The sequence below is a fragment of the Oreochromis aureus genome, linkage group 11 (assembly GCF_013358895.1).
Source record: "Oreochromis aureus strain Israel breed Guangdong linkage group 11, ZZ_aureus, whole genome shotgun sequence".
Lineage (NCBI taxonomy): Eukaryota > Metazoa > Chordata > Actinopteri > Cichliformes > Cichlidae > Oreochromis > Oreochromis aureus.
In genome coordinates this window covers 9,990,165-10,006,890 of record NC_052952.1, presented here as the reverse complement: position 1 = coordinate 10,006,890, position 16,726 = coordinate 9,990,165, and the positions used below count along the sequence as shown (strand labels likewise).

Sequence of the window (16,726 nt, the reverse complement as noted above, 5' to 3'; positions counted from 1 at the left end):
TGTTAATGGCAGAGGAGGTTTGAACCTCTGCAGTTATTGAGTGTGAGAGTGTTAGTGGCTTATGCACACCTCAGCACTCTGTAACCCTTCTTTAGCGTTATGTGGTCTCCCAGAGTTGCTACAGTTCCTAAACCTTTCTGCTTTGCAATATCACCACTTTGTGGGAAGAGATTTCACCACTGATTTGTTATAACAGAAGCATCCTACTACAGGATCACACCCGAATTGAGGGAATACTTAAAGCCCCTAAGAATGGGTCATTCTATTTTATGCAATAGGACTGAATGAAACGCCCAAAATTAGTTATTCGTAGATGTGTCCCTTGAGTGTATACAGCACTTGACTCCGTTATCTGCAACTTACCGAAAGTAGCAGATAGAAAAGCTTGATTTGTTTTTCACGTTCGATTTAATGCACTGTTAGTCTCTCACAGAAATCTTGACATGCTACTTTTAATAAGACGTATGAAAGGGAAGCTTCTCTGCATAAAGACAAACACTGTCTTGTTTATATCAATGTATTAATGTTTTATTCTAATTACAATAAACAGAATATATCAGTCCCTTATTTGTACAAAAATACCTGAAAAGGTTACAATTAAGATTTATCAGCCATTAAACTATTTACAGATTGAAGCAAAGCACATGAATACAGAAGCTCTCTCTTACAAAAAGAGATAAGTTACTGTTTTCTTTTTTGCAGTCCCTGAAATACATAATAGTTTATATTTTTATAGATATATTTTTACTTTTACTCATTTGCACAGCCACATTATCTTGCATTATGACAATGTTATGAAAATGCACAAGAGTCAGAACAGATCACGCCACCTTTGCAGAATAAGGGCCAAATGTCTTTGAGCTCCAGAAGCACACCAAAACTGCAGCTGAAGAGAAAAGCATTCATTCCTAACAGCTTATACCAGATTCAGAGTGTGCAAGTGTGTGTGCATGTGTGTTTTATATGTAGTCATCAAGTGTTTATGGACAGTAACTTTGCCATTGGTCCACATCTTAGACCTAGTTGGTGCACAGGAATGGTGGTGGGGTGAATCAGAGGCACGATCTGTGGGTACAAGTTACCTGACTGCCAAAGCTAACAACATGCTCCAACATGAGTGATATATGCTTGTAAATTTGAGTGTGTATTTGGCGGGGGGGGGGTTCCCAAATTCCTATAACTGGAGCTTTGAATCAGCTCAGGAAACCAGTATTTCAGGCCTTTAAAAAACAAACAGGAAAAAAAAAAAAGCATTAACAATGGAAAAACCAAAAACACACTGTTCTTTAAAAATTTCTTGTTCTGTTTGATTTTCTCCATATATACTTTAAGTAATCACAACTAGCAAATGGGTGGTGCATGCAATGGAGAAAAGTCTCAGCTTAATTAAACTACAATATCCAAGTTTGCCATCATCGTGTACTCGAAGTCTTTTGACAGATGAGTAATTTTAACATGCTTCAAGTGCGCCCTGAGCAACCCAGGTACATTCAGTTCAGTTAGGCAAAAACATCGATAACCAAATATCCTTACTCCACTTCCCACGTGTTCACCAATTTAAACTGAATTTTGCATTTAGTGTTAGTACAACCCTGACCGTTTTTATGCAAAATATAAACCCACACTTACAAAGCTCCCTGTACTGTCCCTCACATGGTAACATCTGCTACATCAAAACAAAGCCTCATTGGGGGTACTTAACATTTTCGTATTACAATAAACTAACGTTAAGGACTCAGCAGCTTAGAATGACTTCCAGCAACTGTGAAACATTTTGTGTGATAATCCATATTCATCCAAATCTCTGCAAGTAACACATCAGTGACAGACTCCTCCCGCATTCATACAATGATCAAAATCAGCATCTTCCTTTTTTCATTCTTAAAAAGACAGAATTATTGTAACATTGTTTATTATATCCAATCTAAAATTTTTACTTTGATTTCTAAAACTCCTTTTTAACGGCAAGGTGAAGAATGACAATGTTGTCCTCTACTTGACCGAGTTTCCCAAAACATTTGTGGATTTATTATTTTAGTTCATGTCTATGGTTCTCTATTTAAGGACACCACGAGAAAGCCAGCTTTAGAGGTTTTGAGATCTGGAAAATTTTGATATTTGGAATAAATATCTGAACTGTCAAAGAAAACTAAAAAAAAAAAAAATAAAAATTCAAAGTGATCAATGCTTTGGGAAACCCAGATGCCTTTCATTTTTCCAGCGTGCCATCATTTGGAATGACAATGTTAACACTACGGAGGCCAGTGTGCTTTAAACATGACTTCATAACAAGACTGATGATAACAAATCATTGCTGAATAATTGAAACTGAAAAAAAGAAAGTCAATATAGGTCATGTCATTACAATTCTATTAATCACCCTGAACATTGAATTTAAAGTAATGACAAAAAACAAAAAAAGTACTGAACAGCGCTGAGAAAGAGATATCTAAAAATTTCAAGTAATCAGTCACATCCAGGTAAATAAATAAACATTTTGCTGCAACAATAAAAACAAAAAAAAAAAAGCCATTGCATCTTACATAAATAATGGTGAACACAGAGTGTCAACATAGCGCTGCTATTCTGCATCTCACGTCTAAAATACCTTAAGACAACCTGCTGGCAAATAGATGGCTGTTGATGTAAAAATGGTGGGAAAAAAACAAAACACAACAAAAAGACAAACAAACACCCCGCAGAGATTGTTGATTCTGAACCTACTTAAGTGGAGGAAAGCAAGAGCCTCCAACTTTTACGTCCAGTGTTTCTTTGAGATGCCCGTTGTGCATCATCTATAGCGGGAGTGTACGAGTAAAACAGTGTTCCCGTCTATCCAAACAGAAAGCTGATCTACATGGAGACACCAAACTGAAACAGGTGATTCTAGGAGCTCCATCGTGGACAAGTTTTCAGCCAAAAAAAAAAAAAAAAAGTGTATTTATTTTTATTATTCAAATTGTGTTGTGTGGGACAAAAGGTAGTCACAACTGCTTTCAGACCAACTGTATGAGCCGTACACCTGCTGTTCTCAGTCTGATGCTCCCATTGTTGTCACTCAAACACACATTACATATTTAGTAATATTTCCAGTTTTCCCTCTCTGATTACCGAGTATGTTCACTTTATCCAAGAGCAGGCTGAAGAAAGGGTAACAAGGCCGGGATAGGAAAACGAGAAGGCGGCGATACAGGTATCACTGTTGAATGTTCTGATTTTGTGAAAGGTCTTTCCTGGTTGTAAAAAGGTGGGCTGTAAATGTATTGTGACTGTGTGTTTTGGTACAAGTACTTCCAGGTAGAAAGAAAAAAAAAGGCAACATTATGTGAGAAGTAATGCACAGAATCTGCCATTAATGTCAGAGCACGCCAAACTGTTTTCATTGCCACATGTTTGTTTTACAGCAGCTATGAGGTCATTTATGGAGCAAATGAGTCTCACTGTGGGACGGAGGCTCCCCACAGGATCGTCTGCATCTCTGGGGTGAATTTTTTTGTTTTATTTTTTTAAAAACGGACCACATTTCCTTTGATGTGTTGGTAGTTACTATATAAAACCTCTAAAGGAAATGCTAGTGGTTATCCTTCCCTGTGTTGTGGCAAAGAGAAATGAAGAACTGATACCGTCCTGCGTACAGCTGCAGTTGTAAATTTCTTCAACTGGGCATCAATTTAATTTGACCAAAATTCACAATTCTAGTAAAACTTGTTTTATTTTTGAGGAAGTTGCTTTAGGAATATCTTGGAAAACTGAAGTGCAGGTAGGATAGATAAAAAGCTTATGTGAAAAATAAGAGCTGTTAAAATCCAGGGTGCAAAAAGGTGGATTTTGTCGTTAGTAATGATAATAACTGAAGCTGAGTGTGTGGGAAAAGATTTTGTACTGTATACCAAAAGCTTTGTTTCAATAACTTTTAATTTTTGCAAAATTCAATGGGATTAAAAAATAGAAACCCTGGTGCCTCAAAATGTCCATGCATTCTTATGACACTAGAGGGCGATGGCACCACCTCACAGTTAAGTAATGCGCCACTTGAGAGATCATGCGCTATCCAAGGCCGTGCCCACTTCAACAAGTACAAAACTAAGAGACAAACTCTGAATTCATTCTGAGGACGTGTGATAAAAATGAGCGAGACTCGTTTGTCCTTAAAGAGCAGGGTGGTCCGCATAAAAGCTTCAATTCTCCTGCTGATTGTCCAGTTGAAGGGGAACGGTGCCCACATTTGAGCTGCGTGGTAAAACCTCGAGGGTCCACGCTTTTCTGGTGACTGGTAGGAATAATGTGGAAGATTCTGCAACAGCATCGACACAAATGGCAGTGTTCAGTTCTTTCATCTTCTCTTAAAACTGCAAGCCTCTGGAGTCAAGTTGTGCATCAGACTCCTCGAATCTCCATGCAGATGAAAGGAAATCCCCCCCCCCAAAAAATCAGCAGTCTCCAGCAGTCTCACAACAATATAAAAACAAGTGTAACAACAACAACGACGTCAGTCAATTCACCAGCTTCTTACAAAGATAAAAACAAAAAGAAACGATCAACGGGGAGATTCTTTTCATTTTAGGCAGAGTCAGGTCAAGTGTTGGGGGATGGGTCATATGATCCGAAGGTGTCATAAGGCCACGACGGTGCACGGGTGTTTGAGTTTGCAAGGCAGCACTCCTCTGTTGAGCTGGTAGAACTCCACCAGCTGAATCAGGTCGGTGAACTTGGTGGCGCCGTCATCAAGGCTGAAGAAACCTTGGCCATCCTCTTCACACTGGCGGCACAGGCGAGAGCGAACGGCAGAGGGAGGGAAGAGGTGAAGAAGACAACATCAGACTTTCCTCTTATGGATCAACTAAATAATTTGTAATGTATGATCGGTGCATTTTTTAACATAGCTTATGAAATAATGCTTTAATCCTGTAAAGCCTGGATCATCAAGTGGAGTGATTACTGAACCTTATGACAAATTAAAAAAAAATTAAATATCAATTTGCATATATGTGTTTTAATTTTGCCACATCTGGAATTTTTGTGCAATTTAGCTTTTTATATTAGTGCTGTCAGCGTTAATCTCGTTAAAATGATGTTAATGCTAACAGCCCCACGCACGGGCGATCCGCGCTAACTCGCTAATGGAGATTTGCGGCGTTAACGCGGTTATGGCGTTAGCGTCATTTTAACAAGATTAACGCTGACAGCAAACACTGGTGGTGTAGAGATCACAAAAACTCAAATATGGTACACTTGGCATTACAGGGTTAACAAATTAAGCTACCATGGAAGATGCTGTATTTAACAAATGTATTAGACCAACACCCAATGCAAGTTTTATGCCACAGCTGCCTTAAACAACAACAGCTTGTAATTATCAAAATCATTTTTATGTTTCTGTAATGGTTAATCCACACAGTAGTAGTATGGGTAACCTCTTTAATCAAAATGATCAATGAGCTGTTATTGATGAATTTCCTAATTTAAATGTTGTATTAAAAAAAATGAAAAGCAGATTTAATTTGGCATCTTGAGGGAAAAAAAAGTTAATTACTTACATTCCTGAACAAGAATTATACTTGATTAATTTTTGACAGAGTCCTAAAACACTTGTGTTTACCTACTTTTATGGTGGTCTAATAGATTTGGCAACACTTAAATGCGGTACAGTAAAGCCATCAGGTGCAACAATATACAAACACGCACGAGACATGTAACAAGTAAGCGAGAGTCTTACCGGTAGGATCTGGAAATGCTTGATTTTCTGGTGATGGCACAATGTGAGCACAAACGCCTTGGGATTACTCTGGCTGACTCTCAGCAGAAACAACCTGTGCAACAACATAAATGAGAAGAAATGTTGTAAAAGCCTTCACTTCATGTTACAGATTCTATATGTATATAGACACACAGATATATAAATAAATAAGTGTAAAAATATATAAAGAAAAAAAGCTTTGCCAGCTTACTTACCCATCTACTTGTCCCTGCTGGTGGACAATGCGATGGGACTCTTCTCTGGTTATCCTGCCATGGAACCAGAGCTGAGCTATGTGGATGACTGCAGAGAATAACAATGTTTTTATTTTTTAAGTACATTTTTTTAAAATAACGTTATATACACAGAAAAAAATATGCAAAGTTAGGGATCAGTTGCAAGTTTTTTTTTCCTCGTTTTACATTTACCTGAGCTTAGTGAGGAGTGGTGTAATGGACTGTGGGACCCCAGTATGTTCATTCGTTGAGTCCTCTTCTGAGAAAGATGCCACACAGAGACAAAACAATGCAGTTTAGTTCATGGTCTGTTTGAGGTACAGCAATTTGTAGGTTCTTAACATAAAGTTCTGATAACTTTAACTCAATTAGCTCTCTATAAATACTGGCGCAAACATAAACAGAGCTGCGAGGATCCTAAAAAAAACTAACAGGTAACAGAGAGTCGAGCATCTCTCACCCGCCACGCGTGCCCCTCCTCCATGGCAGCACTCTGCGCTTCGACCGGGTTGTCAATCACTCTGCCTATCCTCCCTGAGAAATCCATTGCCACGAGGGAGTTTTCTGATACGCTCCTCTAGAGGGAGACAAAGACACATGACAGTCAAAATACAAGTGTTAGAGTGCAGACAGACTACAAATGAAGGCAGATCATTTACCTAAACTAAGTCAGACTATGCTGTAATATCCTTACATGCACAATCACTCCAGTAAACTTACCACAGGAGCTGAAAAGTGTGAAAGTAAAGTTTTCCTTTGTTGAGGAATCTTGTAATTCTGGTACAATACGATCCCATACTGCAAAGGAAAAGGAACATAGTAGTGAATAAAGGCCATCAAATTACTTGTATTACAAACAATTAAAAGGTTTGATGGTACAAACAGTATGCTAGAAATCATGTTGGCTGTACTGCGATGTAGGCATTGCAGAATTACCTTAAAGATTCGAAAAGCGGTCATCCAACAGCTTCTGCTCTGTTCGTCCTCTGCACACAGCATTCTCAGCTCCTTCATATCCCCTCTGCTTTTATTAGGCTGCCAATTAACAATTTACACAATCAGAACAGAGACGACGCTCACTGCATCAAACTCTTATTCTTGACACCACTTCTATCACCATTATTATTAATTGGAGAGAGAAAGATGATATGAACAACAAAACCAAAGACCGTTCATCTGAGTTTATAACTCATAAATCACAGGGAGAAAAAAAAGTTACTGCACTGATAAACCAGTTCTACCGAGACAAGAAGCGGCACAGGATATGAATCATACTCAGCTCGTAATATTTCATCATTCCAGTATTTCATAATTAGATAAAATCCGTTTCATCTCACTTGTGTCTCACCTTGATGCAGAACCCGTAGTCTGTGGGTGCGCCGTGCTGCTTCTTGCCTGTGATGACAGTGAAGATGTTGCTGTCCTCGAGGTCTGCTAGTAACTGTAGATGTCTGGGCTCCTGGAGACAGAAATTAATAAATCAAAACATCAGAGAGGAGACAGCCCGGAGGCACACGAACAGACAGAGGCGTGTGCAACTCGGCCGTCAATAACACGGAGTTTCTTTCAAGGAGATTACATTTAAGGTGGACTGTATTTTGCGTCTGAGATGAATGGAGCGAGCCGCCGTTACCTTTGAGGTTCCTTTTGTAGAACAGTAGAGCCCTGAGCGCCGCAGAAACATGTAAACCTTCTTCCATGATTTCCTTCCCACCTCCTTCATGTACAGATGCCCCTGGATTTCTGGACAGCTGTTGGTGGCTAGGAAGTTCTAAAACAGGGAGCGGGAAAACGCAAATAATTAACAATTTATTCACTCTGTCATTTCTTTTGTAAAAAGGACCCAGATTACATCTGAAGCCTCTGAACCCCCTGTCACTACCACAGGCAGAAAGCTGGCACCATCTGTAGGGGCATCAAAGACAGGAGGCTCATTGTGACAATGTGTGAAAAATCAAAGGCTGTCACAATCCTGATAGTAACATTTGTACATTTAATTACAAAAACTAAGAGAACAGTATATACATAATTTACTAATACTGCTTGGAAAAGATATGTTTGTTAAACTCAAAAGAAAAACTCCATTAAAACTTTGTCCTGTTGTGTTTTATGGCTAATAAAATGAAAACTGTGCATTTCTACAGGGAACCTCTAAAGCCTAATTTGTCTTATGGGTGTTTGTGGTTTCCATGTTTTAGGAAAGGATTTCACCGTGAACTGCAAGTGAAGTTACTGAAGCTGATCTGGAATCTGTGGCTTGCGGGTAAAAGGCAAACTGTTCCACAGTACTTTTGAATATTTAAAGCATGTGTTTCCCAGTGTTTTGGAAACAATCTGACATTAGGCTTCGTGCATGAACATTATCCAAATCTGCACATTCACACGGAACGTTAATACAATGAGCTGCCCTTTGGAGGCCGTTCGCTTCAGTAACTTCCTGACATGCATCTTGCATAATGCCAAATATTGCAAACACCTGGAGGAGCTCAGGGTTAGAGAGCGCCTTGGTTTACACAGGACTCTAATTGAGTGCAAAGATCTTGTGCTTGGAAGAATTCCGGCTCTGGAAATTCCTGACAACTCCAGCTCACCTCATTCCGATCCAGTTATTAACTCCTCTATGCAGAGGATAAGCGCGCATAACTTCTATATGATCAGCCGAGGACTTAAAAGCTTTCTGTGAGTGGCTACCTTGAAGTGATGGATTCCACTTGTGATTTTAACACTGACAGCTCCATTACATGATGCAGGAGAACGCCAGCCAATCCCATTAATCCATCCCATTAAGATATTTAAAATCCAAAAATAAATCTCCTACCAGACATTTTCTCTTTTTTGATATTTGTAAAGAGTATACTGGGAGTATTAGTGAGCAGCCAAAAAGTACACATGTGACACACGTGTGGAAACAGTACTGAGAAAACATACAACAGGTAGGTGCAGATCCCATCTTGGGTAATAAAAACAAACTGAGTAATTACCTAGAACCCCAAAACGAACACATGGCTCGAGGCCCGAGTCATTCTAACTAAAAAGGTCACCATGTGAAAATTTTCCACTATGGAACTACTCGAATTGTTTAAATCCTATTGCAGAGAGCACACTCAGAAGATGGATGTATGAACATAAAGATATTTGGAGATTTATACACAGGAAATCCCACGAATATAAACCTGCCTCGGCCCAACCTGTCGAAGTCCTTACAGATTTCCTAAAGGGTGAGAAGTCTGGAGAAAGGATCATTCAACATCTAACATGCGTCGACAGCCAGCTTTCTGCCAGCCATTTACAACATCTGTGATAAAAACATGAATAATCTCCTATTAAGTACAGCTGCGAGTTGGATCTGAAGCTCTGAATATGATGATATTGACAGGCACAATTTTTTCCACCAAGCAGAAGCCAATTCAAGTCACTGGACACACCCAATGCAAATTAAAATGACTGCACATATTTGTAACTACATTAGAGAAAGTCCACTAAAAACTTCAGTAAACCTATCAAGTTTTTTCGTTTTGGTTGCTACTACAGCTTTGTCAAAAAAAAAAAAAAAAAAAAAAAAAAAAGCATCTTAATATATTAGAAATCCGACCAGCCTCCTTCACAAAAGCAGCTCACCAAATTACCATCATAATCCTCCAGTCTACAACCTGCCCCCACCCCAAACCTCCCACAACATTAAAAAGGAGGTACATGTTTTAGAAGATATTTTAGTTTTTGCCTCTTCGTTCATTCTGCTGTCTGTAAATTTTAAAAGACACCGTTAAAAAATTTAATTCAGCTGCGTTTTGCTCGTACTTTCATCAATAAAAAAAAAAATCCCAACAGCACAAGGGTAGATCCGAAACTCTGCGTTCTATTTCTGATGGCTTAATTCCATCCATCACAAGAGCCGGGCCTGTGGTGTGTGCGCCGAGACAGTCGTGTCAACAGGGGATCAACACTAGTTATTACTGCAGGCTCTGACGAGACACACTGTCTAAGGGTCAGAGGTGAGGTATGCCAGCTTGATTGTACAGTATGCATGTAGCAGGTGCTGACTCTGAAAACGAAACTGTTTGCGTGTCAAGAGCAGCAGCGAGACTGAAAGACATGCGTGTGTGAGCTGTACGTACCTGAAGGAGCTGAGATGGTAGAATTGCATGATTGGTTTCCTGGCACCACGCGACCATGTGCTCTGGGAAAAATGTCTGTTCAAAGGAGGGGGTGTGGAGAGAGAGAGGCAGAATTACAGATACTGTGACAATAATTATAGGGTCAGATTTTGTGACAGAAGCACAGGTGACTACTTTCATTATTGCAGTCTGCTGTAATTATGAAATAATCTGCAAGGCTAAGTTGGCCTACATTTGTTGTTTTTACAGGCTCTGTATTTCAACAAGATGCCGTCACGAGTGACGTGGCAAGTAAAGAAGTGTCTCAGGAAAAGTAATTACCAGGGGGTTTCTGAAGAATTCATATTTGGCATAGTTCTTCCTGAAGAGGAATCTACCGTCGCTGTTCATGGAGGCCTGGACCTGAACCACCAGCTCATGGTCTTCTAGACAGCGCTCTGAGAGGAGACGGGAAGAGAAAAGTCAACCTAATTTTACAAGCTTGGCTGAAAACATCTTCAACATCTCACAAACACACACACCCACACCCCCACCCTCCCACCAAACTTAAATAATTAAACAAGAGAAATAGTCATCAACATTTCTTGTAAACCAGAAATGAAACTTAAAGGGGGGGAGGGGAAAGAAAAAAAAAAAACTCAGTGGGGTACTTTCGGCTGCTCCCTTATTTCCCAGGAGATTGCCACAGTGGATGTTTAATTTGGCACAGATTTTACGCCGGATGCCCTTCCTAATGAAACCCTCCCATTTGTACAGGCTTGGCACCGGCATGAGGAGTACACTAGCTGGCTTGTGACCACATGAAGGTGGGTTTGTGTCTCCTTCTGCGCTCAAACCAGGAATCTTTCACAATTAGAAGTAACCGTGTTTACTACTACTACACAGTAGAGCCAGAAGGGGGTCAATCACAGTCATTTGGTCTAAATTAAAAAAACAAAAAAAACAACAACAAAAACATAGAAGCAGTATGATGTCATCTCATCTTTTCCCAAGATAAAAAAGGACAGGATGTCATTATAATAACTAACGTACATATGTCCGTATGTTCCCCATCTCTGTCGCTGACGAGTGGACCAATCTTGATTAAACTTTGCATAAACATTGCTTAGGGCACTGTGAGTGCCAACATCTATATGGGATATACAAATACTTTATGCAAATCCCACAAATGTAAGCATTTGTACATCTGACAGTTCAATTAAGCACTGACTAGAATTTCAGATAGAATCACAATATGATTTCTCACAGCATCAAACTGTAGTGATTCCTGGCATATGTATGCTTATATATTCCCCATGTAGTATATATCCATATAGATCACTAAACTACAGACATGCTTTGCTGGTTTGTGCTCATTAATCCAGATGAAACCAATGGCTCTCAGTGCTACTAAATAAATGGTTAAATCTGTGATTCAACTCAAAGTGTCCTTGAAGGAATGTGGTTGGAGTCAGAGGTCCTGCTGATTTAGATTTTCTGATTGCAACACGTTGGACCGGAACATGAGTCACATGGTTACAGCCTTCGAGTCCTGTCATGTCTTTTATTAAAAACATCCTGCCTTTTCAAGTGCATCTAATTAAATAGTGGGACTTACCAAACTTTTTCAGGACCATTAGACACCAGATCAGACACAACTCTTTCATGTAAAAAAAGGAAAACTCAAGAGAAATTTCATAGTAAACTTATCTCACATTATTATCTCATTCCGTGAGCCCCCTCCTCTTTACCCCCGCGGTCACAATCTCCACTCTGTCACGACTCATCTTTCTCTTTCCGTTTAATCCTGTTGCCCGTCCGATGAGTCACTCATGTTCGTGACCGTGACTCACCCTGGCAGCCCCACCTCCCCGCCTGATAGTTGTTAACCTTTGCGAACCCACTAGCAGAGGTCAGTGTTACTTATCTCAAAGGGCCATTCAGCAGCATACCAGGAGTGGGCAGCAGGAATAGGCACCGTATTGTTCTAGACTCTCGGAAACCTCTATTCTCGTCTACCGTCCAACTGCGTGTGCACACATTAGCGATCACATGCCGTGTGTGCAGACCTGACATAAAGCGGGGGTGCGTACGCAAACGGAGGCAGGAGTCTCTCATACTACAATTCAATTTCACTATATGAAGGAAATATTTAATGCACATATTACAGTGGCCGGCACCTCTCACACAATTAAATATCAGCAAACGGCTACCAAACCAAGTTTTGGATATTAAAACGTTCCATCAAATGACTTAACTGCATTTATCACAAATGCAATTTTGGTTTTTATGGCCACATGGCTATTAAAAAAAACCAAACAAAAATCAATACTTGAGGGAGAATAAAGTAAACACAAACGTAATTATGGCCTGTGACAAGCAATTAAGCACATCTGTTAGCTACTCAAAAATACTGATGAGAGCCACATATATGGAAATGTATCAGCAAATGTGTTGTGATGCATACATTTAAGAACACACATACAGAGTGACGCAAGTATAACGTTTCAGTTTTAACAAACAGCACGCTGACGTCTCACTTACTGAAACGTCTAAACACTGGAGATGATAAGTAGCAATTCCAGACCTGAAAAGAATAGCGTTCCAGTACAGGTGCGCCAGAACAGAATCAAGGGCGCCCAGCCAAAAATGATGTCACTCACAATAAGCCAGCTTAACTGTATTTGGCAGCAAGGTGCTGGCAGGAGTGATGAGAAATGTAAGCAGATCATGATGGATGGTGAAATGTAAGGTTAGAGCTTTGGGACCTTTACTTGCAGAGAATAGATTGTATTATTCCAAGTTTCCTCACCTGACAACATTAACAGCTAGCACAAAAAAAATTTAAAAAATATAACAAGTTACTGGTTCATAAATTAAATGTCTTTTTTTTTTTAAACCGTGTTTCTGTCTACTGTGCACTTCTCTACCAGACATGCAGCTCTATATAAAATTACACCCCCTTCTCTCCCACATCTGTTCAACTGTGCAGACATAAGCAGAGAGCACAGGCTCAACTTGTCTCTCATAAGTGCTTTATAATTGCCCCCTCCTCGGGGAGGTAGAGGGGTTTTTGAGGGTTTCTTTTTTCTTAAACAGTCAGCTGGCCACAACCTTCCAAAGCCCCTCTTATACTGCTGAGGCTAGCACAAAAATCACCCGATCATAAATGTAAAGCTCCGCGGCCTTCTTAACGCAGCACCAAGTTAAAATAGAGCTGTGTCTTCATAATGTTACATTAGTAGTTTGGTAGTATTCGAAACTAAATGTCACATTCTTCTTTTTAGTAAATCGGGGTAAATGTCAAGCCAAGTTGGCCACACTGTGTTACCTTCTTTCCATCTTTTTAAATACCTTCAGCAGCGTTTACCTCTAAATCCAAGAAGAACATATTGTATAACACATTACACATGTCCCTACTAATGAGCAGCAAAATCATGTGTGCTTAACTCTGTTACATCCCCATCAGGTCAGCATCTGGTGCACTCATCGGCTTCACCTCTCCATCAGTTACAATAGCAGGTCCAGTAACAAAAGCTCCATCTGCTAACACATAACCACCAACCACTACCTTCTCTCAAACAGTATCAACTGACATCACATTTTAGGTCAAAAATATTTCCCAACAAGTAGATCAGGGCTCATAATGAGGGGTGGAAGTGTCCTGGATTCTTTGTCCATTCCCATTATGATTTTTTTTTGAGTCTCTAAACTATTTGACCTTAAATCAGTCTGCCAGAGTTAAAAATATCAGGACGTCCAATATAATTACTCTGCACTGAAACTACTTTCTCAAAAATTAAACAATCAAAAGCATACTAAAAGAGCCTCAAGATATTGATTTTAATGTAATCATGCACACATGGAGATTAGACTGTTTTTTGCTCTCATTTAACTGCTCAATTTTGAGCTTCCTTTTAGATATTTCTTAACCGAATAATCCTTTGTCTCTTCTCTATCGAATGTGAAAATAATTAACCTGTCAGTACTAAAATAACCCTCCTATCTGCCAGTACAACTTTCCACACAGCCACTGTGTGATACTGGATAAGATCAATGGACTTTTTGGCTTTGTGCATGCATATGCTTTCTAGCATGCACTCATGCTTGAATACACGCCTGGGTAAGAATCAGCGCCTCAACTGTCAAGCCAAGTATACGGGCATGCATGCATGCACAAATATCAATGCACCTGTAACTCAGTGATTGAATTGCAAGTCTGAGCCCACCCATGAGCCCATGGGTTTCTGTGTGGGAAAATGAGAGTGTCTGTTCATGTGTGCTCATGGGGATGTGTGTCTGTGTGCGAGACTGAGAAAGTTTTCAGGCCTCTACGACTCTGTTCCTTACCTAGCCCTAGCAGTGGGTGGTGTTCAACAAGTGCCCAACTGTTGTCATCCACACAATGGCTTTTATAAACCAGGAGCTGGCACAGGTCCCTGGCTGTCATGTTGGCTGGGATCTCCACAACTTTACCCATGCCGTCTTCACTGAAGATCTTCACAATCTGTGACAAGAAATCCAAGGTTTCAGTTTGAGTCAACAGAAATCACATGAAGGTAGTCTAACAAACTAAATACTAAAAAAAAAAGTGAGAAGAAACTTTTATAGTAAACCCATCGTGACTTTTACACAAATCCTTTTTTGAACACCAGAGTCTAATAAGTGGGTGAAGCCAGCAATTTTCCTCAAACACTGCAATACTGTTTCTCATATAGCACCCTATGCACTATAGCATACGCAGCCTTGTAATTACGGCACACAATAGAAAAGAACAGACATTCAAAACTATACAGTAATTGTGGCGTTAGAAATAACAGATGAGCTTTTCTTATAGCAACTTGTCGATGTAATACAGAAGCAAATACCCTGCAGTGTATAACAAGTGTCCGCTCTTGTGAACACAAAGTCAGTCCAAATGGGTACGTACTGAACACAGCTCAAAGAGAAGTAAGCACAGTTTTAAGTTACAGTATATAAAAGATGAGGAATACGAACACTGTGCTTTCCAGCTTAACCTCATAAACAAAACTTCCTTAACTCGAACTGGCTGTTGTTAAATTGTTTACTTTCTTTACTAATGTATTTCACACAGTAGCATCATGAACGTTGGTAATAGCGCTGTAGCTAGCTCAAAAATAAATAATATCAATAAAACCCATGTTGCTATTAAAAGCATGCTCGTTTGGGGAAGGCTGTAATATCTGGAGATGGTTGAGGTGGATTTTGTTTTTGTTTTGTACGAAACAAAAAGGACATATGAAGACAAATTTGGAGCGCTGTTACACATCTGCATAAAATTTAAACACATCTACACCACTGACCTGTCTGTATAATGTTCTATATATTGCTGTGTAGCAATAATGCATGAGGTGCTGAACAGCTAAAACCTGCCTCTAAGATCCCATCTGTGTGAGAGCCTACCATCACTATCCAGGCATCTAATATTAGCATTAGTAGCACTACATCTATACTGTGGATAAGCCTTTTATTCCACCACATAATCCAGGGGATTTTGACAGTCCAAGTTCCCAGAGCCATTTTTTTAAATAAACAGGACAACATGTGTTAACATTTACTTGATACATTTCTAATGGCCCCCAGAGAAACTAGAGCAACCTACTTAACCTACAGACAAATGCAGCCTTTAGCCTACACAGGAATCCAGCCTACTAAGCTTTCACATGTATACATGCCTCCCACATAATATCATGACAAAGAAATTCTGTTCTTTCTGAGCAAATACCCAGCTTATAGCATCACAGTTTGCACAAGCCAGGCCTAAGGCACTCTGCCCGTCAAAGATGTTTAAGATGAAACGCAATGGAGCATATACCCCTTTTCAAGGGTGACGTATTTAGATCCTTTTGCTCTGCTCACATCTTGGAAAAGGGAAAAAAAAAAGAAAAAATGTCTTCGGCCTTAACAGTATTTACACATTACATTTCCTGCCTCAGGTTTAGCGTGAAAGTACTTCAAAGAGAAAATGTCTTAAATTGTAAAAAGAGGAGGGGGAGGCGAAAAGAGAAATGAGACATAGGAAGAGGGGTCTTACCTCCACGGCCCGCAATAGGCAGCAGTCCGGGGAACACGAAGGCATTTTCGGAATGAATCGGCTCCCCCAAACACTCACATAAGCACACTCACTCCAATATAGTCAATAAGACAAAACCTTGCTGTTCTGTCGCCCTGTGTCCTCCAGAAAGAAAGGTACCAATTTGAATGCCAACAGCTGACAGTTGTGCTACCTGTCATGTGGCTAGTCCTCAAGTCTATCTGTAGACTGCAGTCTCCAAAAAAGAAAAAAGAAAAAAAAGAAAGAGAAAAGGAAAAGAACAAACTGTCTGTGTGACCTAATGCCGGTATGAATACAGTGTACAGGACGAAGACACTGAAGCAGTCGGCGATCAGATGGCAGCAGGTACAGTAGAGTGCTTCCAGTGCCGGTTGAGTCTGACAACTATGCTCTGTCTCTCTCTCCCTCACAAAGGGTTACAGCCTCAGCCATGGGCTCTGAGGCACACTGAATCAAACCACACGCTCACTAACCAATCATAAAGCTGCAGCGGGCTGATGTAATCATTCCCACACAGACCTAGGCGCGCACACAACACACACGCTCCCTCCGAGGCACTCAAGTAGACACACATACGCACAGT

General features: G+C 40.0%; 1 protein-coding gene across 7 annotated transcripts in view; it reads right to left on the bottom strand.

The window, feature by feature from the left end:
• Positions 1 to 4,430: 4,430 nt before the first annotated feature.
• grb10b (growth factor receptor-bound protein 10b) overlaps positions 4,431 to 16,726 on the bottom strand; it is a 61,700-nt gene continuing 49,404 nt past the window's right edge. For 5 of the 7 annotated variants that reach the window (XM_031742721.2, XM_031742723.2, XM_031742722.2 and 2 more), the window contains 12 exons: positions 14,418 to 14,574; positions 10,410 to 10,525; positions 10,089 to 10,163; positions 7,607 to 7,744; positions 7,322 to 7,432; positions 6,910 to 7,008; positions 6,694 to 6,771; positions 6,434 to 6,550; positions 6,166 to 6,232; positions 5,953 to 6,040; positions 5,717 to 5,810; positions 4,431 to 4,759 (listed from right to left, as the gene is read on the bottom strand). In XM_031742721.2, coding sequence (XP_031598581.1) covers positions 4,613 to 4,759; positions 5,717 to 5,810; positions 5,953 to 6,040; positions 6,166 to 6,232; positions 6,434 to 6,550; positions 6,694 to 6,771; positions 6,910 to 7,008; positions 7,322 to 7,432; positions 7,607 to 7,744; positions 10,089 to 10,163; positions 10,410 to 10,525; positions 14,418 to 14,574 — 1,287 coding nt within the window. In that variant the 3' untranslated portion in view covers positions 4,431 to 4,612. Of the gene's footprint in view, positions 4,760 to 5,716; positions 5,811 to 5,952; positions 6,041 to 6,165; positions 6,233 to 6,433; positions 6,551 to 6,693; positions 6,772 to 6,909; positions 7,009 to 7,321; positions 7,433 to 7,606; positions 7,745 to 10,088; positions 10,164 to 10,409; positions 10,526 to 14,417; positions 14,575 to 16,122; positions 16,531 to 16,726 lie in introns of those variants that run through there. The other 2 variants (XM_031742726.2, XM_031742724.2) reach the window with 2 other exon arrangements.